This window comes from Lonchura striata, chromosome 8, assembly GCF_050655825.1.
Source record: "Lonchura striata isolate lonStrDom1 chromosome 8, ASM5065582v1, whole genome shotgun sequence".
Classification (NCBI taxonomy): Eukaryota; Metazoa; Chordata; class Aves; order Passeriformes; family Estrildidae; genus Lonchura; species Lonchura striata.
This window is the reverse complement of record NC_140710.1, coordinates 23028912-23055792: the sequence shown is the minus strand read 5'-3', so window position 1 is coordinate 23055792 and position 26881 is coordinate 23028912. Positions and strand designations below refer to the sequence as shown.

Below are 26881 nucleotides of genomic sequence, written 5' to 3'. Positions count from 1 at the left end.
TTTCTGTTTTTTCTTAAATTTTGATTTTTGTTAAGGTCATATTTTCATCAGAATCAGAGAAGAAAAACAAGATAGAATTTTATTAACAAAAAAACTGGTGCAAAAATTGAGTTTTATATATTGTCATTTAAAGCATAGATCAGATGAGACTGAAATTCTATGCTTATGTTGAGAATGACTTTATTTAATTGTCTGAAGTGATGAAATAGGGATTGCTGCAACTGAGAATAAAATATATTTTTTCCTCCAGATATGAACCACTTGTTTTATGACCAATCTTTATTGCAGAATATCTCAGTCATTTTGTAAACACTGAAATGCTTGTTAATCTAAACCATCTGAATGTTATTTTGCTGGGTGGGGGCTCTGAGCATGCAAGTACCATCTTTGAGTGGGAGGCAGTGCACTCTTTGAGCTTGTGCAGTCATTTTAATGCTGCTAAAATTCCCATTTTCCATTACAAGGAAAGCAATGTTTTTGTGTGATGTGGACATTATCTCAGGAGTGGAGCTCTGCATCAGGAGGAAACTGCTGTTGGCTGGCCTTTACTTTCAGTCATTTATTTGTTATTTACTTGGTCTGGATTTGTAACAGGGCCCTAAAAATATTGCCAAGGGAAGTTTTAGAGCTCTCAGCAGGGTAAGAAATGATCCCAGCAGACATCACAGGAGGGTGATACTGTGAGAGCTGCAAGTGCAGCACTGATGCCATGGCTCCTCACACCCTGGGCCAGCTCCAGCTGTGTGCCAGGCTGGGCAGAGCAGGGCAGCTGCAGCTGGGCACTGACAGAACCACAGAGGAACAGGGCCAGAGCTCTCTTTATCGAGAGAGTTTTCCTGCCTGACTTTTCTGTTCCAAAAGCATCTTCCTGCCATAGCAGTCACACAGTGTCCAAGAACTGCTGACACTGTGTTGGCACAAAGTGAATAAAAGAGGATGACGTTAGTATATGAGTACTCTCAACAATGCCTTTTTAAAGCCATCCTATAACATTCTGTGTTCTTTGGATCACATCATTTCAAAAAGCATGCATGTATTAGCGATTTCGAAGACAACCTGATGATTTTGGGAGCTGAAGTCATTATTATTGTCACATGGGAGCACACAAGGGTGGCTGAGCCGAGTTGTTGGAAGGAAGCTCAGTTAAGGAATGGGAGTGCAGTGTCACTGGCATGAGTATATTAAAGTGCAGGTAGCAGCTTGGTGAAAAACAGCAGAAAATGTTTAACCAATCCAGCCTCAGGCTGGTGGCTTGGGGTGCTGGGTTTTGCTTATAGATTGTATAGGGTGGAGTTGCCTTTGCCACTGGCTAAAGGAATGCTGGCATGAGTGTGACTGCTCACCCCATTTTTCTTCTGCAGTTACAGCTCAGTTAAAAAAACTTTTTTATGTTTCTAGAAATGCAAAACTCAAACATGCAGTAACATAAAAGAAGAAAATTGAATCCTGCAAAGAGTAAAGATAAATGGCAGCAATTTAGCAGGTTAGGTGCAAGGAGTAATTCCTGTCATTACAGACCAACAAACATTTTATTTTAGCTTTATTCCACCTGTTCATTTGGCATTTATTCTGGTTTCACTTTCGCTTACTATACTGGCAATGTCTGGGCTCAGTGTGCCAAGGCTGTCTTTCTGCTTCATTTTCTGAAGTGAGCCAATTGTAAATTTTCTTCTTATACCTTTAAACTTCTCTTATCAAGGAAAAAAAAAAAATCTCAACCAACCAAATAAAATAGCCAAAATATAGTCTTAAACAAAAATCTTTTAAAGACTCTTTGTAAAAAATGTTCATATTGTAAAGTGAGCATTCTTGAGCTTGTGTTCAAAAAAATTCAGCCTTGTGATCACACTTAGAGTCAGCTAGAATAAAACAATATGACACAAAATATTGAGTAGAAGATGTAGGCAATAATCTTGTGAACACTTTATAGGCATTTTTGGATTTAGGGAAATGAATAATCTAACTGATTTCCAAGTGTCATGAAACTGTACCTAGGGAGCTTGATATAAGGTGTTTTGAACTCAATATAAGGAAAATATGGCCAAGAAGGGGCAATCCAACTACCAGAGAAGGCACAGAATCAAGCCTTTAATTTTCCCGTGCTTTTTGTTAATATATAAAAATAAATTGTAAAGTTGATGGATTTTTCTTCCAGGCAGCAACTGACAAACCAAACCTCCCAGCCAGGTCTACAGTCAATATCATCCCTGAATTACTGAGATCTGGTAGAGAACTCAGTCCTCAACAGGCACATATCTAATAGGGAATATTTTTTTCACCTGTAATTCCTATTTATGCATATACCTATGTGTACCATATTTTTCCTGAAAAATATACATTCCCTAAACATTTATACTCATGAGAGAGTAGCTACATTTTACCATCAGCATTCTTCTATCTGGCCTCTGCTCATTCTCCACAGAATTTTGTAATATTCACAGCTGTCAGGTTTTTCAGGTTATCTGGTATTATACAATATGTGATCACCACTTAACACATCCTTGAAGACAACAGTGTTTGCTCTCAGTTAAACAGAAAATTGTATTTTCGAGTGATATAAGCCATTATCTCCTGATATTGCAGGGGATAAGCACCTGTATTTTTAAAGGATCACAGAATGGTTAGGTTTGGAAGGAATCTCAAAGACCATCTGACACCAACTCTGCTGCCATGGACAGGGACTCCTTCCACTGGACCATGTTGCTCATAGCACATTACATGGGAAAATAGATTGCAAAGGGAATTTGAATGTGCCCTCTGCAAAGAAATGCCTTTTACCTCACACATTTGACACAATATAATAATGAAAGATTTCTGGCACCAGAGCAAGTCTTAATTTCAAAATGTAAATTTACAAAAAGTTCAGCATTAATAGCATTCCTGCTATTTATTCCAAAGAAAGCTGTCTTAGCAGAGCAAAGTAAAGCAAAACATATGAATTGCTTCCTTTTTTAATACCACACATAATTCATATTTGAGACAGATTACTGAACAAGAATTGAATTGAAGAGCTCTGGAGGATTTATAAAAGAAATGCTTGAGAACTTCCACAATTCCATTAGATATATAACATTTGCATAAACCTGCACACTCAAGGCCATGAACTGCTTGAAATTCAGAACAACTTTCCGCTAAGCTGGTGTTTCAGAGCTGATAGTTCAAAAGTAAAATATGGTTTGTCTTCAAGAGGTGACTTTCTAGATGTCCTAAAGTAATTGTTTAAATGATATAACCTAGCACAATAATCCCTAGTATTCACCCAATTTATAAGTTCAGATGAATATGGACTAAGATGGAGGGGTGGCCTTGAAAACAAAAGCTGTGAAGCTAAAAATTCTCATCTTGGATCTGAATACAGCACTGGTGAAATTCTGATTCTTTGACACAAAATACTGAATTCTTTTACTTCAGTAGGAGTAGGTGATTGTCATGAACTGTGATTTGGTTCATAATTTTGCAGGCCATTTCAATTCTTATATCTTTATCATAGTGTTTATATAACAAATAATACAAGCCGTAAAAACCCCAAACTCCTGACCCTTTAACTAATGAATCTAGATTAAAATTGTAAGCAGGTTTCCCCACCAAAACCCCTCAAAATTACTGACGTGCTGGGCATGCTGTGTGAAGTTAGGGCTTTATGAAACTCTAGTAATTTTGTAAGAATAGCCTACTCTAGTGATTTAAAACAGGGGAGAATGGAGTTTATCCATTCAAACAGGGATTAAGCTAGCATATTTTCCTCTGTGAGAAATATACTGTGCACTGCTTTTTAAAATAGCTGGTGTAAATAATAAAATCAAATCCTATAAAACAAATGGTCTATGAGCAGCTTCACAGAATACCACTTCTGATATTGTATGCATATATTAGTTATCTATAAATCTATGCCACTTATTATTAGCTGCTCTAGCATGTAGAACCAAAATCTAAACACTGCTCAGCATTCTTTCTGTCACAATTAAGCCATTATGAGCTGAGCTTCATAGTTTGCTGTTATATTTTCAGTTTAAAGGTTATTATTTCTTTGGTAATGGAGTTTTACTGGTTTGTATAATTTGCATTAATTACAGTAATTAATGGTAATATTACTCTGCCTCTGTCATGTATCCAAAAGTTGAGCTTGTGACAATTCTTTGTGAATATTGGAAAGGACAAATAATATTATATGAATAGCTTATAAAAACTGGTCTTAAGTTTGTCAGTGGAAAATTTTAATGGGGACAAATAATTAGAGCTATTATTACAGCAAAAAGGGCTTTAAAATTCCATTTGCTTCTGCCTTTCACATTGAAAAATAATTATTTTTTTCTGTAAAACATGAGATTTTGACTGTACAAGATCTGTAGTAGATACCAGTATACAGAGATGGAACTGGGGAGATATGAAGTGTCTCAGTAGGGACAGACAAGACACTTAATTCTTCATGCAGAATACCCCAATCTTTATTCAATCAACTTATATTTATAGAGATATCAGAAGGCTCTGTGTTAAATCTAATTGGTTAACAATGCACTGAAACTCAGTTCATTGGTTGGTGATGGCTAGTGTACATGTCCATCAAAACCTTCCTTTTCTAGACAGTTTACAATTTTTCTTTACGGATTCTCATGGGATAGACTTCTTATTTTTGCAGGTGTAAACTGTTTTCTCACTAGATTGTTATGCAAACTGGTTCTCTTTCTTATAATTCTTATGAGAATTTAACAGGCTAGCTGTTATCTTAGCCAAGACAGCAAGGCCTGATTTTACAATGGCTTTCTTTGATAACATTTTACCTATATATAACAATTAAGTGTTTTTGATATTTTTTTCTCTGTGGTGTATTCACAGAAAGTATTGGTAATGCAGGTAAAAGCATGATCTACCCAACATCTTGTTGGGTTAGCATGTAGCAATAAAGGTTGTATTGATGTGTCTTTATCCTTATTTACATGCACCAAACCTACCACACCTGAATATTTTTGAAGTAATGAATTTTCTGGTAGCACAGTCTTATCAAAGTGCTCTTGTGTGCAGTCAGAAGGAAGTTATTTCTTAAAACCCAGCAAACTATTTGATCATATCCACAGAGAAAATTTGCATCTTCAGTGTATAAAGTCACAGTTGTATCTTGGTAGCTATGTTTCATTTTCTTGATTTTCTGATGGGTCCTTTCTGCTGTTTTTAAATGTTTAAAAGAAACATCGTGCCTTGGAAAGATTGTATGTGATTGTTTCATTCCTTTCAGGAGAAAAACTGCTGCATATAAAACTGCTGTGAATGTGGAGGTGGCAGCTGGAGCCAGCCATGCTGGGAGCAGGTGCTCCACGAGCTTTTCCCCAAGCTCTGCCAGCAGAGCTCTCTCCACTCCAGCCAAGCTCTTGTCATCTCATTACTGGCTGTCTCCTGGACAGCCTGGCAATTGGGCCAGCTTTCTTTTGTGTTGATAAAGAGCAAATTAGATAGATTGCAGCTATTTAATTCATCTCACTTCTGAAACTCATGCACCTGGGTATTGTCATGGCCCCAAGGGCAGCTGTAGCCTTTAAATGCCCTGCCTCCCCTTTTCCATGCTGGTTTTCCACTGGAGCTTGGCCGCCTCCCTGGGCTGTGCCATAGGTGTGCCAGGCTGCCTCTTGTATCCATCCCATGCCTGCTCTCCCTGCTCAGGCTCTGTGGGGTGGTGCCAGCTGGTGGGGGCACAGCCCGTGCTGCACTCACCTCCTTCATGCTCATCCTCCTTCATGGAGCTGCTTCGGGTGCTCCTTCAGAGGGTTTTTTTACAATATTTTGTATTTCTTTACAGAAATCTCAGAAATGCTAGAGAACCTGCACAGTCACCATTTTGATCCAGAGAAGTGGAAGAAACATTCTACAGCAAGGTAACTGCAGCAGTTTCTTTACTTTGCAATCCTTTGGGTAATTTTGAATACATAAGGTTAAGTGACCAGCTCAGGATCATGAAAGAGCCATGTGGCTCAGGGCAGAAATTCAAAGCTTAATCCCCTTGTTGCACATGTGCTCAGTGTCTAAAGTGGCCTCCTATGAGAAAAAAGGCAATTAAAATGCAATTAAAAGCTGTTAGTGTTGATTTTAGAGATGGTACTGAGAACTCAAGCAATATCTGTCTAGTTCAAGTTTTCTGTATTCACATCTACTCAGAAAACTGGCATTGTAATGTAGGAAGGAAAAGCATTTTTATCCTGCTGGGCCATGTGTTTTAGTGTCTTTCCTATAAAATAAATGCACCCAATCTTTTCTCCTCAAGCCCTTGGAATTCTAAAAAGAGAAAAGCCACTATTAGGAGAAAACTGTCTTAAGTACCTGCCATTGAGATAAGCTTGCATTTGTCTTCTGGCTGCACAAGAACACAGACTTTTGCTGATATACATTTGTACTCTGTCTCCTCTTTCCCCAGCAATCCTGCAGGGTGGTTCCTTTAAACTCAATGTACTTGTGCCTGGCCATTAATTATGCCCTCAAGGCATTAGAAACCTTGAAATGTAAATGTGCAGGTTTTGCTCAGCCCTAAGGAGGCCTGTGTGCTCAAGAGGGGACTCAAAGGGTAGTACTCCCAGCCAGTAGCTTTGGCACAGCCAGGTATGTCCTGTGAGCCTCACCTTTGTGTATGAAACAGAAATAAAATGGCAAAATAAAACTCAATGATTATGTGGCCATCCTCTATCCCTTACAACACCACTGGTAAGATTGGAGCTTTGTAAACTGAATTCACTGTTATTTGTTCAACAAAACCCAGCTGGAAATCTCAAATGGCAACAATTTCACACTTGCTCCCCCAGACCTGAGTTTGCTAATCAGCACAAAGGCAGTGCTTCCAAACTCCAGTGTTCAGAAGGGCCCTGTCACAGTCTCTGGCAGGTGTTCATCACAGGAGGTGCCTCAATGACATTTCTTAACCAGGTTCTTTAAACTATTCTATTTTGAAATCTCTTACCATTACTCATTTAATTTCTGTCAGTGCAGGTTAAAGCATTTCATATGAACCTGTGCCAAAATTGATGTAAATGCAGTCAATTCTTTTTGTTTTAATTTCCTCTTAAAAATCCATTTTTAATCAAAACTATGCTTTGTAAACCTTATCTACCCACCTTTTCTTCCCCAGAGGGCTCATCTGAGGTCCACTGAATTCAGAGGGAACTGTTTCAGAGTATTGGAAAGGATTTCAATGAGCTTTCAAATGCTGCCTTCCATGTGAAAAACAAGTAAACATCAGGATCTTTTCCTTTTTTTTCTATTTTTTTCAATAGGTTAGCATGCACTTTGAGTCATGTGCATTCACTGAGACTGGAAATGCCATTAATTTAGAACTTGTCAGATCTTTTATGGCATTTTCTATTTGCAAATCTTGTATGTGAGCCTCCTTAGTTTACTCAGAAGTACTCGCCTCCCTCCCTCTGAAGATTAATTTTTACAATTATATTTTCTTTCTTATTTTTAAATTGTTTGCTTTAACAAATAACTTGTCATATTCATTGCTGGGATCATGGGATACTGATTTTGATTTAGGAGTGGTTTACTCAGGTTCTTTTTCCATAGTAGAAAAACGGTTAAGCTCTGATAAATTTTTCATAAAATTATTAAATGAATAATTGAAAACAACACCAAAAAACTCCATAGTGTTTTGGATAGCTATTGTTGCTTTCAACATTGTTGAAGTCCATGGTATCAAGATTATGGATGATATGGAGCCCTCTGGGCCTGTAAACACTGGCAAAGTCCACCAGTGTCTTTGGATCCACCTTCTGGTTTAATCAAAGTTAACATGGAACTAATACCATGGGAAGAAAAAAGCCATCCCCACAGCCAACCTTTGTGTAATTTCATTTCATGATGGCTTATTCTTTCAGTTCTAAGGATGCAGTTAATAGAAAAAGAGGTAAAGGGCAATCAGTTTCCTGCCAGTAACCCAGGGGTCAGAATTGGAGGTAAATTAGATAATTACCAAAGTCCCTAAAGCAGACCCACAGTGGAAAGGGAATTTAGGAACTAATAAAAAGACATTTATAAAATTATGCACAGGAATTGGGGGTGCTTTGGAAAAAGCAGCATCTTTTCAATTAAAGGGACTGACACCTATTAGAACTCATAAATAGCAAAGCAAGCAAATCTTCAGGGAAACCAAGTCTGAAACAGCCCCATTTCTTCAATTTCTTTGTGGGGTCCTAGGAAAGAATGGCCTCAGCTTTAAGTTATACAATGTGGCAAGGGATAAATGCTGGTAAAATACCAACATACTTACTGCCTGGGTAGTTTTTAGGTAAGGGATGTAAGAAAATGAGTTTATATGATCATAATGATTAAGTTCTCAAGAAAAATGAAACAGAACAGCTCTGTTGCTTCAATGAAAAATGAGTTTACTGTCTGACTTGATTTTTGTAGATCCAAAATATGGCCACAAGGGTGCAAGTCTGATCTTTAGAGACGTTTCAGAAAACATGTAATGTAGCAAAAGGCTTTTGCTCACATAACTATCAGTGAGTCTATTTATTAAATCAAACTTAGGAGGATTCAGAATAGCATTTGTTTGCAGAAAAATATGATATCTGGTCTAATATATAAGTCCATTCAATTCTGCTTTTCCACCAGCAGAAGAGAGAGCATTGGAAGGAGGAGAGTTTTGTCATAATTATGTGACACACACTGCTATGAGATAAAGTTCAATCACACCGCTGGGGATGAGTCTGATTATCCAAGCCCTAAATAATTTCATTTAGATTCAGTTCAGAGTAAGTCATGGTGTCAGATTTCTAACAAATGACAGGATGGGAGGTTTTTATTGAGTGCCTGACACCTGAAGGTCATCTGTGGTCCTTCTGCTTTATGGAGCTGTGAAATATTGTCCAGGATGTTGCCATAATCCCAAGCAAAGAAAAGTTGTACCTGGGCCTAAACTCGGGTCCTACAGTGGAAAAGGGACACGGTGGGAGGGAGAGAAACACCTCTATGATGTCCTCAGCCCTAGAAATAAGATGTTATTTGGTCTTTATCCTTCATCCCCCACTCCCAGACGTCTGCACTTGTGGAACACTGCAGTGATACCTGCATTTGCTGCCTGAGCTGGATGCCATGTGCTGTGGGGAACTCGCAGCACTTAATAATTTCCCAAATATGGGGAAAGCAATTACATTGTAATAATGCAATATAATAAATTAAGGTCATATTGGCTACAATCAATTTGAATAATTTAATATATCTGAAAACCAATATCACACACCTATTGAAACATTCATTACAATAATTGTTTAGGCTATATGAAAAGCTTATAATTCAATATGAATATTAACAGCCTCTATTTCCCAGGCAGCTAGCAAATTATTAGAACTGATGATTTTGTAACTAATATGGAGATAATGTTTTTAATGGCAGTGAATGTTTTATTGCAGTAAAGATAAAGAAACTAGATTTGTACTGGCAATTATTAATTGCAACAAAGTATTGTGTACTGAACAGTCTCTTCCTAAGTCAATATCTTTAACAAAGTTGAGTTTGATTTCTTTTTTATTTGTAGAGTAACAATAGGTATTACAGCCTTTGTTTGTTTTGCTTTAAAAGTAAATAACAAATAAAAGCCCCACAGTTGGCTGTAAAAGCAAGCCTGAGCAGTGGCAATATGACCTAAAGAGGTTTGTATTCAGTTGAGGTCTTTGATGAAAATTCTATTTCTAAGGGTCTTGCTGTGTTTGGGCCCCAGGCCCTCATCTCTAAAAAGGGTACAATGCGTTGTCTGTGATTTTTTTTTGTTTTTGTTTTTGGGTTTTTTTTTGTTTGTTTGTTTGTTTTGTTGTTGTGAGGTGCTTTGGACAGAGCTTGTCTTTGTGCAGTACAGCTGCAGAGTGGTCTGCTGTTGGCTGTTATACTGTAATAAAAAAATCAAAGATGCTTTCTTCAAATGTCTTTTAACTTTAGAAACAAGTAAAGAAATGTTTATTTCAAGTATTTTAGAAAGGGTAAGACAAGTCATATTGCCTGGACTGAGGCAGTTGTAGCATGACACATCTGTAAAGTCACTGACAGAGTTGTACTGAATCATTTTTATACTGTGTTATTAAGTATTTCTTGTGATAGGTGGACATAATTTCCTTCATGAAGCACTTCAGCAAATTTATCAATTCACTTAGTTCTTTGATTTCTTAGACTCCCTTAATGACTTCATAATTGCAGATATTATAGAGGTCAAAGGGTTGCCCTTTTCATCCCAGCAGTAGAAAAATGTTTAATTTTGGTTCTACTCTATCTGAAGTTAGAGGGAAAAATTGCTACGGTTTTTTACTTAGATCCTTGGGCATTTGGGTGTTTTATAATGTTTGCTAGATATGGGTTATTGGTACACTCCAGATAATGTTTCACTTCTGCTACTGACTTTTGTAAAGCACAACAAAATGCAGGCATGCATCTTTGTTCCTTTTTACTTCTCTATGACAATGCAGTTCAGAGCTTCAGAACTGTTGTAAAGCTGGGAGCTCTGTACATACCCCAGTAAGTGGAAGTGAGCAGAGCTGATGCTTCTGAAATCCATGGAGAATTTTGGGAAGTCTGGCAGTACACAGAAGGAATCTTACAAATATATCTCTAAATTATTAAACAAAACCTAAAAAAACAAAAATAAAAACTACTAGAAAGATCTATCTGTCTCACTGCCTTGGCACCTATTTTATGTTTGTAGTTGGGCTATGCAGAAAGCAGTCTTTATATTCATTTTAAGAACATTGACACTTACAGTTTGCCATGCAATTGTATGAGGCAAGACAAAAGAAAACATTTCTCAAGTATTCTTGAATATCTGAGCACACCTTTTTCATTACTTATTTAGTCAGTTTTAGGGATCTGCTCCATGCTTTATTGGGAGACTGCTTCCCAATAAAAATCCCAGTCAGAATGGGTTCCTCCTTTCCATTCTGATCTCAATGCCTTGGTCACCCAGGTGATGCCAGCCTGGGATTTCAGGTGGTGGCAGAAGAAACTTTGCTCTCCTAAATCAGGAGCTGCCTTGAAGGGACTGAACTGATCTCTTCTTGCACAAACCTGCTGCTCTGGAGGCAAGAGGCTGGAGCCAACAGAGTCTGTTTAAAGATCAGTTAGAGCTCCTGGATGAAGATGCTGCCTTATACCGTGATTACATATTTATAGAAACATAATTGATCTGAGTGAAGACTTAATTTTGCTCTATTATAAATGGAAGCAAGGGGTTTGCATTGTCCTTTCTTTATTTTTTTTTTTTTTTAATATGTCATGGAGTTTTCCCCCCCCCCCCAAAAAATAGACATTCCAAAAATGCTAATTTCCTATTGAAAATTATTTCAGTAAAACAAATCTCCTCAAGCAGAAATGTATGTAAGTAAAATTAGATCTGAATGGAATTTGATTAACAGTTATCAGGGGAAGGGTAAAAAAGAGCAAGAAATATTTCTGCATGTAGAAAAAGTACTGAATGTATGGACAATGAGACAATTCCAGTAAATTAGCAGCCTTCTTAATTCATTAAGAATTCATCTCTTGGGTAATTGCTGAAACTGAAAATGTTGACAGCCTATTACCAAAATCTCTGTAGGATCCTAATGTGGAGTTGAGGGGATTTTTCTGTTAAATTGAATGACTCCTTAGAGTCAGAGAAAAGAAGAATGTTGCCTGCCACCCTGTAGCTTGCCAGAATGAGTTCTATGCCATTAAATTATAAAAATATACAGAAGAATCTTAATTTATAAAAGGCCATATTGACATCATCCCAAAATCTGAGTACTAGGATGCTAGAAATCTATATTGTTTTGTCTTTGAAGAGTTAGATTCTGTGTCTACTGCCAGAAATTATCACATATGTTTTTAGTTTCTTTTCCTAAAATAATTGTATCTGTGAGATAGAGGCATGATAACAAATTCTGAGATTGTGAAAAATAGGTCTTTCTGGAAAAAAATATGAATAATGTGAAATACAGTTGCTTTACTTTTTTAATTTGTACCATCTCTATTAAGCAGAATTTGCCACAGCCAGAGCCACTGTGCAACTGAATAAAACATCACAGGTGTGGGGTTTTTTATCATTTTTTAATTGATATCTTTCACTGCTGAATGTTTCAATTTTGTGCTCATCTAATTCTTTATGTTGCTATAAATCTTCTGGATTGCACCTTTGACAGTGAATAACAGGGTAGGAGCCAATTCCTTAATTCAAGTGCAATTTAATTTTCAAATCCATAAGTAGAGTGGTTGTCTGAAAAAAGGTTTGAAAATTAATGTATTTTTCTATAAATAATGCAGTTCTATCTGATAGTGTAATCTCCCACAGTATTAATCTTTAATGATCAACTGTTTTCACATTTCTCTTAACCATAGGTCTACTCAGAATAAAAATTACAAAATAGACAGTTGCAAACAATATCTGGTATTTCCCAATCCCCCTTTCTTTTAATGCCTGACAAATATCTTCAGTGAAGGGAGACACTTGGTAGACTAAAAAAAACCTAAACACACAAACCAAACAGTAATCCACTCAAATCATTAAATAGCACCTAGGAATTTAAAAACAATCATTAAATGGCACCTAGGATTGCAGAGTAGATGGAAGTGTCCCTGCATTTGCAGAATTACCAGTTTTGAGAGTCTCTAAACAAATCATTAGGACTTGTGTTAGGGTGTTTTTCTTCTGAAGTTATTCAGCCAGCTGGAAAGTAATCTCCTGAAGAGATCAGTAGTTTGCTCACTTTGCTGATTGAGTCAGCCTTCCAAACGTAAACAGAAGAAAATAAAAACCACAGACAGTTTGTAAACCTAACCCAGCCATAAATGAGTCAACACGCCCATTAAGATACATTGATTTTCCATCTCTTCACATTTATAGTAAGTGCAGATTGCAGACAGGAAATTGTTCACTTTGTGGGAGGTGACACTAATTATGGACCACACTACCACCCAGGAAGCTGGTTTTGCCTACTACTTACTACAACTTCAATTTTGGTGTTCTTGCCATGAAACAAGTACAATTTTATCTTTCACAATATTTGTCCAAATTGCCATCTTCCTGGGAAGAGCGCTATTAGTGAATTCAACATATAATTCAGAGTGTGAATTTGTAAGATTTTATTTTCTTATCTCTGTATAAACGTGATTAGCCAAGCCTTTTCCATTTCTAACTGCTGTTAGCTTGTGGTTCTAAAACGTTTATTCGTGGGAAAAACCTTAAGGCTCTAACTACACAGGTATTATTTCAAAACTGATCACATTCTGAGAAATGCTGTGGCCTCTCACACCACAGTCCTTACACACAGCAAATCCAACTGCTGCAGAGGCACACTGGGGCCACGGCTTTCCATCCAGTTGGATTTGGGACCCTCCATACTGGTCATACTGGGGCCAAAATCCTAGCTTATGAGTGTGTAACATGCAGCATTAACAGTGCACATATTGCTCTCCTGGTAGAGAAACAAAAAAGGTCTTCTGGAGACACTTGTGAGCTTCAGGCCTTGGCAGATGTTTCTGGTGTCTCTGTACCTCTCACACAGACAATTGGAGGAGCTCTTTGGCTCATTGCTCACTTTGCAGCCCAGGCTTGTTCTGACCTAGGCATGGAAGGCAGGAATTTGTCACCTGCCCTGACTCAGATGACACACAGCTGCCCCAAACTTAGCTTCAGTCCTAAACCCCGATGTAGGAACCAAGTCTTGTTGGATGATCTGAAGTAGGATGTGTTCCCTTCTGTTTTAATGAAAGCTGGCTACCCTATCTGAATGGATAGTGATTAAACACAGCATTCCATGAACTAGCTAGTGAAGTGATTTCAAATGGCTTAATTCAAACCAAGAATTATTTAATTCCTAGAAAAATGAGTAACGACTTAGCTGTCTCTATATGCTCAATTACCATCCAAAATTCAGAATAAGATATTTTTAATGATTTCCTCAAGTCCTTGCTATTTGCATTTAGCAAAGCAGTGAAATATTAGTTGTAATTTGTGATGAGCAGCACATCGCCAAGTTGTTGTGCTTCTGTGCTGCTGCACTGAATCTTCTCTGATGTAAAGGAGAGGAAGAAAAACAGTAGGAAGAGGCAGATAACTGAGTGATAAAAATGAATAATGCAATGATTTCCCTTTAAAACAACAACAAAAGTAGTAATGACACTTAGTAATTATTGTTAACATGCTAGTAACAAAATACTGTTCTTATATTTTGTTTTATAGCTCATTATATTCTAATCTAATATGTTCTGAATAATGAACTGCACCACAAGAGTAACTGACATAGATTGCACCTTAGGTATACTTGAATTCAGGGTGCTGTTTTCTGGTTTGGTATGTAGTGATTTCAATACAGATAATATTTTTTCCAAGTAGCTTAATGGTTATGGGGAGGAAACACTAAGACGATACAGAGTTTGTTGAAATATGTCAAACTTGAAAAGCTAGAGGGGAAAAGTGTCACTTCTTCTTTGAAAGACAAATATGGTTATAACTGCGTGTGTTGTATTATAGACCTCAACCCTGTATCAAACTTCTCCTGAAAAAGCTTTTACAGTAACTTTATGTGTGCTTTTGGCTGTGCTGTAAGTAGAAACACTACAGCTGTCCATAAACTGTTCTCAGATAATCCATCTGTCACAGGAATATCAAAATCTCCAAATGAGAAAAGCCACACAGCTTTCAAATAGGAGGCAACCTAATTCTGCTTAACTGCCCTCTGTGGACTGTCTCTTACTCAGTGCCCAGTAGTGCAAGGCTGTCAATCAGTGCTTCAATGGGGACATCAATTAGCTCAGAATAGCTACTCATTTCTGGTTGATTATGGTTGCAAATGGTTTATCTTTATATAAATTATTCATGAATTATTATGGTCATCCTTTCTTTGGCTCTAAGGAATTTATATTACCTGATAAGTGACCAATTTTTTTTACTTTTGTTCATTAATCATGGTACAGTGTTTTGTATTCCACCAGCTCATTTCACCTTTTCTTGAAGGAGATGCTGGCATATCATAGTAAATAATTGTTGCACAGTAAATCCTTCACACTTAACAGCGTTTGCTTAAGCACCTTACGGCATCTGTGCCATCTCACCATGACATTTGAGAGAAAGGAGATAATTTTCTTAATAAGCATCCTTTAAGTGATAGATTTTCTTGTGTTTCTACTATTAATATTTAACTAAGGAAAGTGAAGCATGACTGTTTGCTAGCTTTAATGCAATCATCACATCTGTAAGGTTAAAATTTGCTTAAATCCAAAGATCTTGGATTGATTAAATCCAAGAATCCATCACAATGTCACACATACTTCATGCAGGGACTAACAGTTCGGCCTCCAGGGAGGAAAAACTTAGGGAGTGCTCTGTGGTTTGCAATGATCAGAGCATCAGGATCTGAGAGATAAGGGAAGGCCTAGAAGAATATGAGCAGGAAAATTGTGACGTTAGGAAAAGTCTGGGGAGGGGAAATTGGATGGGCAATGTTTGAGAAAGTATTAGACACGTGAGTGGTGAATTTCTGCTGTTGGGTGCCACTGAACATCAACTTTTAAAGCTGTGCCCTTTTTGTATGTGAACCTGCTTTTATCTTGATTTTTCTGGTTTGGGAGTTAAAAAGGCATAGCTAACTTCTTACACCAACAGGAATGAAACATAATTTGGGGCAGATGAAAGAATGGCTTGACTCCCAAAGGAAAAAGGGAGAGAAGAAATGTGCTATAGAGAAGAAATGGCCTCAGAGATGTGGGAGGTGTGGGCACAGGTTATTTTGTTATTAATAAAATATTTTTTGACCAGGGATAAGTAAGCTGTTGGACGACATGCACAAAACACACCTTCCTCTGGCTTGACAGGGTAAATCCTCTTCAGTTGAAAGTCAATTCATAAACATCTTGCAAAACACTAGAAAGATGCACATTTTCTTGTCAGTCAAGAAACCAAATGAGGTTTGGATCCAGTGGGATGGGATTTCAATTCTGTTTTGTTGGTTTGCAGGACAAGTGCTTGACCAAAGCCAAGCAGTCACTTGGACAGTCCTGCCTTCAGGTGACTTGTTCAGGGGTGCTCTGGGCTGGCTTCCCGAGAGGATCGCCTGTTCTGCGGGGAGCGCTGCTGCCACAAACACCAGCCCTTTGCAGCCCTGCCCGAAGGCTGGGTGACCCCAGGGTGGGATCCTTCCTGGCTGCAGGGCTACTGCTGTTCCTCGTGCCTGGGGAGGTTTGTGGGAGCTCTTCCCAACGTGCCCACGTGCTGGCAGCCTGTTTAGAGACTGTCACCTACGCAGACAGGTCCAGCTTTGATGAGGATGAGCAAATTCCATGACAGGAGAGGGAAGGCACTGTCACACTAACATCAGGACTGCAGTGTATATTAGCTTTTTCATGGAAATCTTGATGTTATTTCTGTTCCAATGGATTTTCTTCCCCTGGGAAATGGTATATTCAAAATGTCTTTCACAGCCTTTTGCACAGAAGTTGAAGTCATATTATATGCTTTCAAAGCAACCAGCACATTTGCAATTGTTTCAAACAGAAAACATATTGAGAGCCTGGTAAAATACATCTTTCTGTCCTTTGGGATTTAATTTGCTTAGAAACAAAGCATTCCCCTGAAGATAAATAGCAACAGGCATTGATTCTATTAACTGCAACCACACTTCCAAATTAATTGAAAAATATTTCCTAAAAGCACTGTAGCACTTCTATCAATTAAAAATATGTCCTGATTGGAAAGTTTGGTGCTGAAGAACTATAGTTACAGCACACTGAAAACTTACTCAATTAACTTTTAATTAAGCTATTTCATATCAAACTATTTTAATTAAGCTATTTTATATCAGGCTACTTTATATCAAAGACAAATGCAGCATTACTTCAAAGAGTTCACACTGAACATGAAAATCATTAACACTCAAAGATGTGCCATATGGCTTGGCAGGAACTGGAATACTCAGACATGGGGGCAGCTTGAAGCTTCAGTATTGTGAGTCCATTGGTCTAAAAGAAAACATGTTTCAAAGAACAAGGATATTGCCACATGGATCTATTTTGTTTTAATTCATTGGGTAATCCAGTCCTGAGTAAATACAAAGCACTTCAAATGTTAAAATAAATGTGCAAGTGGAAGGACAGTTGATTTCTGCTAACCGCGTTGGTAAATAAATTATCAAAGTGTTGAATACAAATTTTAGATATAAATTCTTGATCTTGGGAAAATCAAGGGTGGGGAAATGAAGGGGAAAGATGTTTTTTGACAACAGATGATTATGAAAAAGTTCTATGCACTGGCTTCTGTTCCAATTTCCAGGACATTCTTAGATCCTAGTGCAGTGATTAAAGCCAAAATAGCATGTGTACAGTTGAGGACTGTGCCTGGAACATTTTCTGAAATTCAAAGGATTTTACTCTGTGACTAGAAGATAAAGTGCTTGACTTTTCAAATGAGGCAGTACAGACTCTACCATAGAATACATTTAAATCCCTGAGAAAAGCATACAGTGTCCAAATGAGAGAAAGTTTTATGTAAAGGGAAAGAAATAATCATGTACCTTGAAAAACCTCTAAACATGACTCCTGGACATTCAGCATGAGCACTAAATGCTGAAAAGTGTTACAAGTGCAACACAAACACCACGGGCAAATAAATCCATTTCCTTTCTTCCTCAATTCAGAATTCAAGATGCCCTGTGCAGGTTGGCAGGAATGGATCCCTCTGGTTTTGCTAAGAACAGTAATTTTCTCCAGGACATGTGAGGCTGAGCTGAGGGTGGGTGCCTGCAATGGTTGACATTCTAAATTAAGGATTTCATTCTGTTTTTAGTCAGGAGCACAGCTGAAAATGCAGAGTAACTTGGAGTGTTTAACTCTCCTATCTTGAAAATGCTTTCCAGTTTTTCTGTAATGCAAAGGATAAAACTAGAATTAATTATTCTGAAGAAACTTATAGCAGTTTTGGCTTTTTTACTTCCTCAATATTGAGAGCAACTTCTTTTTTTGTGTGCATTTTCTCCCATGACAGAGCTTGATTTTTTTTTTTAATATATGATTTGCTGCTACAGTAAAGAAAGCATTTAAAATATAGAAAAATAATCTGAAAAGATGCAAAAACATGTGATGTGACCAATAGCATTTATCATCTGGCCAGTCATATGGCAGGACTGTGACTGAGGATAGCATGGCAGTTGAGGAGTCCCAGACAAAAATGATTATAGTCCTCAAAATTAAAACTGTTTAAGATAGAGATTTATATTAAGTATTTTATTTTTTAAAAAACTTGTGCAGAGCTTTACATTTGCAGGTCTTACTTGAAGTCTGCAAAGATAAAAGTGCCAACATACAGAGATTAAAAACAATTTTCCAGGTACTTCTGAACTGTCTGGAATTTGGAAGGACTGTAGATATTATGACACACACTGGTCTCAGGAAGTATGGGCAATTCAGATAAGCTTTGAATAATCATCAATCATTTTGCTGCTTACTGCTTATCTTCCATTTCAAACTCTGAAATATTTTAGGCTTATCTGTCACAACAAAAAGAGAAAGAAGTCAAGGTGCTATCATGGGCAAAAAATTGTACAATCATCAATAATAAGAGGTTTCTCAGTGCTCTGAGACATTTCCTGGTACCTGTACCCTCAGGCTGAGAACTGAAAGTAGTAGAGGTTTGGATTGTGTTAATTTAACAAAAGCATTTAAAAATATCAGCTCTTATCTCTAGAAATGTTAGTGTAGAGAAAAGATAAGATTTCAATTAACTGGAGGTGAAATATTGGTTCAATGTGTTTTCCTCCTTGTTTTTGATTGCTTTTTATTTTCAGGATAGTAAAACATATTTAATAATCATTATCTGAGTATCAAACAATTATTTGAAGTCGTGCTGAACTGGACCTTTTTCCCAGCAGCTCTGCTTTGACACTTTGCAATAAGGCAGTCTGGCCAAGTACACCCAGTTTGGCAGAAGCAAGTGCTGTAATACTCAATTCTCAGGTAATTTACAGTGATGTTATTTTTATGACGCTTCTTTCTTACATAGTCTTATCAATTCCTGTGAAAACGAATTATGAAGCATTTTGTTTGATTTATTTGTTGATGTACTTCTCAATTGTAGAGAATATATCCAAAAAAGAATATCAAAAACTCTCTGAGCTATTTATCAGCTTTTAAAAAGCAATTCAAACAGTTCAATGATATTTGTGATAAAATTATTTTTTGATCAGCATTTTGGGGTGGGGGGGTTCTATTTGTTGGGAATTTTTGGGGGGAAAGGGGATTCTGTTTGGTTTTTCATTGTTTGACCAAAATGTTTTCCTAAATAACACAACAGGTGTTTGAAAGTCCAGTAGTTTACTTGTGCTGATACTTTTCAATGAGTCTGCTTACTGTTGAGACCACTTTGCTCACACCAGTTTTGCTCATGATAATTAGGATGGGCTCAAATTAATAATTTTTCACTATTCCAAGTCATCTTAGACCATGCTTCCATGATGGCTGTTTTACCTTGTGTGCAGCAGAATCACAATCTCCCTAAATCTAAATAAAGCCTATTCATCCTCAAAATCAGGCAGAAATATGTAATATAGCTATTTATACATAAATACATAATTGGAGAACTCATCTGTATGCAATGAGTGCTATGCTGAATATAATAAATTCAATTTGGCTTATAGAAATAAGCACGTTATAAAAATGCACTGTTTTGCTTGCATTTGCTGTGGGAGAACAATTGCAATCCCCATGATAAAGACAAACTGCATTAATATGTGTATGATTGCTGACAGGATCAGCAAAGTTATGGCAAAAGGTCAAGGGATAACTGCAATATTGGTGTTAATCAATCGCTCCCTCTTGTCCTATAAAAAAGGAAAAAGCCAAAATGTTTCATGTTAAGTTTAAAGAGCATAACGTAAGAACCCCTGGAGGCTGAACTTCTTCACCCTTTTTTTCCCCGTATTGTTATTTATACATTATTATTGTTATTATTAGGTTAGTCTTTCATCTTTCTCAAGTAAACAGAGCCAAATGCTTCAGTCCTGCAGCTTTTCAGTGACATTTGCAGTAGAACCCTCCCAGTTTCTGCAACACTTTTTTCACTGAGGACCTTGGCCACTAGTCCAATAGAAATATTGTCCTGGCAAACAAGGACACAAAGTAGATGTTCTGTCTCTTCAATGTGCAGCAAAACTTCTGCTTAACACCTTTTTCTGCACTGTCATTGTCAGCTTGGGCTTGGGATTCCCGGAGCTCTCTTTGGCATTACTTCCCAGTATCCTTTCCTGTCCCTAAGGAACATGAACCACTTTTTTCTTTATTCTATATAAAACTCTATATTTAGTCAAAACCAAAGATTATTGTTTTCTATTTGTGCCTGGTTTACCATCTAGTAAAAATGGCTTCTCATCATGATTATTCCACTGCATTACTCTTTGTCTCAATCTTTATGTATCTGCAACTATGACAATAATTTAATTTATTTCTAGTGAGAAAGTCACTCATCAGAGTATTAGTCTGGTTATAATATCTAAACTGGGAAAAACTTCTTAAGTGACACCTAATTAAAAGTAATATCAGTCTGTAGGGTCCTTGAGAGACTTGTGATATCCTAAAGCAAATGTTTAGTTTGAGATCTCTTTTGTCTCCACTGGTTTGTTGTATATTGAGACTCCATGCCAAGAGATTTGTGTTTACAGGATGTGATGATGGTGATACAGGTGTCATTGAGAAAGTTCTTGTGGTATAATGTAAAAAACAACTACCAAAGACTGTGCAGCTGCTCTCTATTCCAAGTTCATTTCACGATTGAGTCCCTCTTAAATTTAAACATTTATATCTTGTGTTAGGTTTTATCTGTACATGGTTCTTTCAGAAGGATTTTGTAGCCACTGGCTGCTGTAATTTACTCATTTCTCTGTAGAAGGTGATCAAAAGCTGTCCAGACTTAATGGAACACTTTAATAACTTTAGGGGTAAAAGGTTAAAAAAAATAAATCAATGCAGCTTACTACATATGAACTGATAAAATACCAGCTTATAAAATATTTTGCAAATTCAAATTTAGTGGCTTCTACATTGTTACAAAAAATATTTAATATAATTTATTTATTGAAATTAAATTTTCTTACTTAATTTCTCTTGAACCTATCCTATTTCCAAAGTTTTGTGAAAGTGTGATTATAACGTTGCATATTTATAGTTTTTTATTTAAAGTATGAGTAAGTTTGAAGAAAAAAATCCTCTTCTGGATAGTAAAGAGAAAGGTTAGCAGTGGTAGGAGGAATGGGAGTTATTCGGCAGGTGGTTATATTCCAAGATCAAAAAGATGATTATAACTGACCTATATTATTTACATCAAGAAGATTTCAGCTCAGCTCTGTTCCTTTTTTGTTAGATTTGAGGATTCCTGCCAGTTAACTGTAAAGTCTTCACTGAAAGAGCACCAGTGCTGAACAATAGACCACAAATGTGGAGCCAGCACTTATCGCACCTCATTTTGTCAGGATATTCCAAGTGCCACCTTTTATGTATCTGTGTAACTTCCACACTAACAGTTTATATCAGTGTAATGATCTTTTTTGATAGACTGAATAAATTTTACAGAAATAAATCTCTCTTACTTCCTCACTGTAGGTGAACTCAGATCCCTGGTTTGTCCTCTGGAGTTAGTCATGTATTTACTGTAACTACAAATCCAGTCAGAAGCTGCTTTGCTTAGAGCCTGAGTGCTCTGAGGAGCTCTTGAAAACCTGGCAGGGTGCTGTAAGAGACAGTGGTGCCTTGAACAGCTCCTCTCTGTGCCCTTTGCTCACACAGCAGCGCACAGCTGGAGTGTGCTGCTGTGTTTGGAGACAGGTACAGAGCTCCACCTGCACAATTTTCAAGCCAGGATCAATATCTGTAGTATGGAGATGCAGTATAGGTATCTCTCATTTACACCCTGCTGTGTCATCCAGCTTTTCTGGGCAAGCACACAGAGCAGAGCTTTGTATAAAATGAAAATCGGGGCTAGGCTGTCACAGGGAAAAATGCTTAACTCGGCTTGGTAGAAGTAAGGTTTGGAGCAGCTTCATGATTTATTAATTGCATGTTATTAACTGTCAGTTAGTGAGCCAGTCATTCCTGGTAGCTATAGCAGCCTGCACAAAATGTTAACCAAGACCTACAATTCCATAAATGCTTTACAACCACTCCTCGAGTGTTCTAGACCAGGAGCACACTCCTCTCCTGCAGGCCATGGCAGCTGCAGGCACCCCATCAGCTCCTGGGGGAGCAGCTTCTTTTCACACAGCTCTTGGTAGAGCCTGTGTCTTTATGCACCATTTCCCCACCTAAAACCTGTAAATCCACTAAACCAGCTGGGGAAAAAGACACCACTGCACACACCCAGGGCTGGCTCCCCAGTGCTCCTCTGGCTGACAGCACTGATGAGGTGACTTCTGTCAGTGCAACCTTCTGCTCTCTTGTCCTCTTCTCACTCTAATATGCCCCCTGATTTTTCAAATTTTCATTATTTCAACTCTGTTTTTCTACTCAAGTTCAGCTTTATTCACTGTGTGTGAAGTTTAAGAAAATAATAGGAACTAGACATGTCAAAGCATGTTAGAAAATGACAATAAACCAGTCTGCTGAGCTGTAACTAAGCCTGACTGCCTGGGTGTTTCCTTGTTAGAGGGCAGAGGAGGATGGGGGTGGGCTGACTGGGGAACAAGAAAGCATTAGAAACTTTGCCTGGAATTAAATAAGAATGGAATTATTTACTAAATCATAGTGTCATTCCTCAATGGCAGTCAGTGTCACTCTGGGAAGCAGCCTTCCTGCATTCTTCCCCAGTATACTAAGAAACAAGAGAAAATTTCTGGAATTGTTTTTTTATATTATTCATTTATACTTATTTATATAGCTTTGGGGGCTCTGCAGTTGAAAACAGTATGACAATAGCATTGATAGCATTGATAATGTGGGACTGAACTCAGTGTTTCAGTAACTGGCTGCCTTCTGCTATAAATGTCCTGACTCCTGTGTGCTCTGGAAATTGAAGGTATTAACTAAAATAGGAAGTTTTAAAATAATTTTTATTGAAGAAAGAATCCATAAACTTGCAAGAGATTATTTAATTTCCTAAGAATGCAGCTTAATTAAACAAGAGATATAACAGGTTAAGTGAAACATCAGGAGAAAAGACAGCTATACTGGAAATGCATTTAATTACCAGTAAAAAGTTTAAGAGCACTGTAGGTATTTCAAATGTAAATTTTTGTTGAGTAAAGATATGACTCTACAAAATAAAAAGTGGCAAATATTTGACTGCAAATATATTGCTGTAGCAGGTAATTACTGTAAAGTTTCAGCTTGTTCCATGCCTGTGATGGGTTTGATAAACAAGTTTCTAAAACATTCCCAGCAGAGAGGGCTGTCAGTACCACTTGTGATGTGTATCTTGTACTTCTATTACTCTGCAATTCTTTTAGGGGTAAGATGAAGAGGACAGAAAATGTAAACATATTGAAATAGGCTCTGCTTGTCACTCTTTTCTTTACTATAGAACAGGCATTAGAAAAATGTTATTAATTTTGTTGGCACAGTTCTTTTGTCCCTGAAACAATTCATTTTAACCTCAGAAGACAGACTGGTTTGAGCAGCTTCCTAAAATCTTTCAATAACCATTATGCTTGCCAGAATTCGATAAATCCAACCAATTTTTTTTTCCTTTTGTGAGAAAACTGTGTCAGGCTGTGTGTACCCTTTCTTCTGTGTATCTTGAGCCACCATTTCACACTGTTGCTATTATGAAATTTCTTATTAAAACATCTCAGAAATGGATTTGCATAATAAAAATTGTAGAGTATATAATCATAGATAATATTAGCAAGGCTGTGGCACATGCGATCTTTTTTTGTCCTTTTGTATCTTCCTTTTTAATGCACAGTGAATTGTTGATGTTTCCTGCTTCAGAAGATAAATTTGGGGTTATTTTGTACCTTGTACCTTGATATCTTATTGACTGCAGTACATTATGAATCTTACTTGGTAGCACAGTCTGGCACCTTACCAAGAGCAAGCTATTCCCTACTCCAGTTCGTTGCAGTGTCTGCCTTGGAAAGGAGCAAAAGTCCCTTGACAGATGTCCTGACAAAGCAATAATGAAAAGGTCATGGCACATTTCCTGCAGCATTTATCTTGTTTTTTTAGTGGCTGTGTACTGAAAACTAGAGCAAATTACACCTAATTAGGGAGACTAAGTTCTGCAATAAAGTGAAGTGTCTTTTATCAAAGTTATTACATGTTGTATTTGAAAATCCTAAAACTCTTAAATAGCATATTGACAACATTCTTATTCAGATCCAGTCTAAAAACGTTTTACCTTTTCTAAAGATCAAGGTCACAAACTCAGCAGTTCTTTTTTATTGGGCCTTGGGGCCATTTTGAACTATTGCTACTGCAGGAATTGTTGATTATGATTGAATACTGAAACAAAAGCACATCATAGACATTCTGAGCAAGCCTTCCCTGACAGCATTGTCAGCATATGTAATCAGAAGTGCCCAATATTTAATTACAATTATCAAAATACTTGCTTATCAATTATTTCATTTTCCCTTCGTAAGTCATAAATAATTAAAGGCTAATTATAAAAATACTGCATTTTGGAGCAAATACACAGGTTTTTTTTTCTTTTATCATAATCTGATTTTAGAAAAAAAGTAAAACCAATTGATGATGATGAAGAAAGTATTGTGTGTCAGTACAGAAAAGTAATTTGGTTAAGTTTGGAATAGACTATTTGGAAAGGCTGCAGAAGTCTTTCAGCTGACTTAATTAGTTTTCCTAGATCCATAGGCTGTTAATTATGGTGGCAATAGCGTCATCATTATGTCACCAGTAGAACAGGGTGCTTAATTGTGCAGTTATTACTCTGCTTAAAAAGGCCTTATTTATTTTTCTTGATGTCAGACCTTTTCTGCATGACCAATTAGCAACAGTAAACTTTGTTACATTCCAGCTTGCTCCATATTTTAAAATGCTTAGAAAATATGGTCCAAAATCAGGACCATAAGGTACAAGTCACTAAGATTGTTTTCATCACATTTTCTTCCAAACGGGGAAACATATATTATGATTAGTACATCTGGGGAGAACCTGAGAACAATGAATCTTATTTTCCTTCTGCTTTGTGTAACAAGTGGAGGAGAGTCATAATAGAGTTTTCTAACTAAACAGATGCAAATACTGGCTAATTTTTTTTTTTTTTTTGTAATTATACAATTGTTTAGTAATGGTAATTGTTCCACTAAATGTTTACATTTTTCTTTCTCTCTGTTTTTTCTAATCTGGTGATTAATGTATGACATACTCAGGTTGATGACCAATTAAAGTTCTTCCTGTGTTCAGATACCTTTTTTTCACAAAATCCAATCAAAATACGCAGACTGAAGGAACCAAAAGACCTTTCAATCCAACTCTGCCAATGTCCGTAATAAAAATTATTTGTATATTCATTTATGCTCTATACTTCATATAATGTACACTTAAATATGACCCACTTATATCCTGTGAGAATCTTTTTATTATTGAAAAAGCTTTCTTCCAACACTGGAGATGACACAGCATCAGGACTGATGAACTTGGTTCTCATTAAGAAGCATGAGGGAGTGTAATAATTGAAATAAAACCAAAGATAGTTATTTACAAAATGCATTTATTTTTATGCTCTTATAATCTGAAACACTGTATTAAATTATAAATAATTTATATTTGTTTAATTTTATTCCAAGAAGTTGCTATGGATTTCAGGACCAAATGTTTCAATGCAGGTGAGGCTTATGTTCACATCTGCTTTTGTGGGTTTGACCTACTGCCTTGACTTTATTTCCCAAAGTTTTTCCTCGTATTGTGCTTCCATTTTTGAGCTAAACACTGAGATGTTCGTTGGGGGCAGGGGCGAAAGGCTGATCTGGAGAACAAGAGCTGGTGTGAGATTAACTCTGTGTGACTGGAACAGGCAAAACTGTCTGAGAGCATCTGCAGAAACTGCAGTGCTGCTGGAGGTGGTGCTGATGATGCTGACCATCATCCAGACTGAGGAGCAGCCAGGGAATTACAAAAAGACTTTTGAAACAATGCAGAAGTACCTTGAAAAGAAATACCAAAGATATTGTGGGGTACCTACTGTGTGGGAGAGGGAAAAAAGTAATTCTAAAGAAATTAAAAGAAATTCTAAAGAAACTCAGACCACTTATTTGACTTGGTTTTTCTGGAAAGTCATAATTGTCATCAGTCTAACTTCTACATAGTCTAATCCTAGGAGGAGAAGTATGAGAGTTACAAAAATGACTGAAGATAGAATAGATATTATAATAATTACTTAAGACAGAAATTATAAATAATAGGTGAAGTATAAACAGTTGTATTTAATTTTTTTCTCTGACATAGCAAACGATTCGATTCTTGGTAAAGAAATTGTTTAATGGAGACTCATTTTGTACAGTTGAGGATGTAGCCTCATCTACCTCAGTGCTGTTCTGAAACAGGCTCTTGAAATTTTTCCAGTTCTCAAATTACAGGTGCTGTGCTCTACTGAGTTATAAACACTTGAAGAAACAAATCATGTAATGGTATGGAGGCCTATTACACATCAAGATGACTTTCAAAAGCAAATCATGGTGCCAAAGCGATAAAGGATTAGGATTTTATGTGCTGCCAGTGTTGAACCACAATTATCTTAGCCAAGAAAGAGTAATTATTCAAAATATAACACAATTTGCTGTCAATGCAGACTGCTCAGAATATATGGGGTGTAAGTCTCCACGGATGTGAAATAGTTTGGCTCAAAGGCTAAGTTTTGAGAATGAGTGTGACCTTTTCATGTCCTTCAGTTATCAGTCTGTTCCTATTGCATGGATAATATTTCAGGCGCTTTAAAAATGAATCTGCAGAGAGA

At 37.0% G+C, this 26881-nt stretch overlaps 1 protein-coding gene across 1 annotated transcript in view; it reads left to right on the top strand.

Moving 5' to 3' along the window:
* LOC146766776 (uncharacterized) overlaps positions 1-26881 on the top strand; it is a 372272-nt gene that overhangs the window by 287400 nt on the left and 57991 nt on the right. The window contains exon 6 of the mRNA XM_085586012.1: positions 5789-5864. Within this exon, the coding sequence (XP_085442138.1) occupies positions 5789-5864 (76 nt within the window). The remainder of the gene's footprint in view (positions 1-5788; positions 5865-26881) is intronic.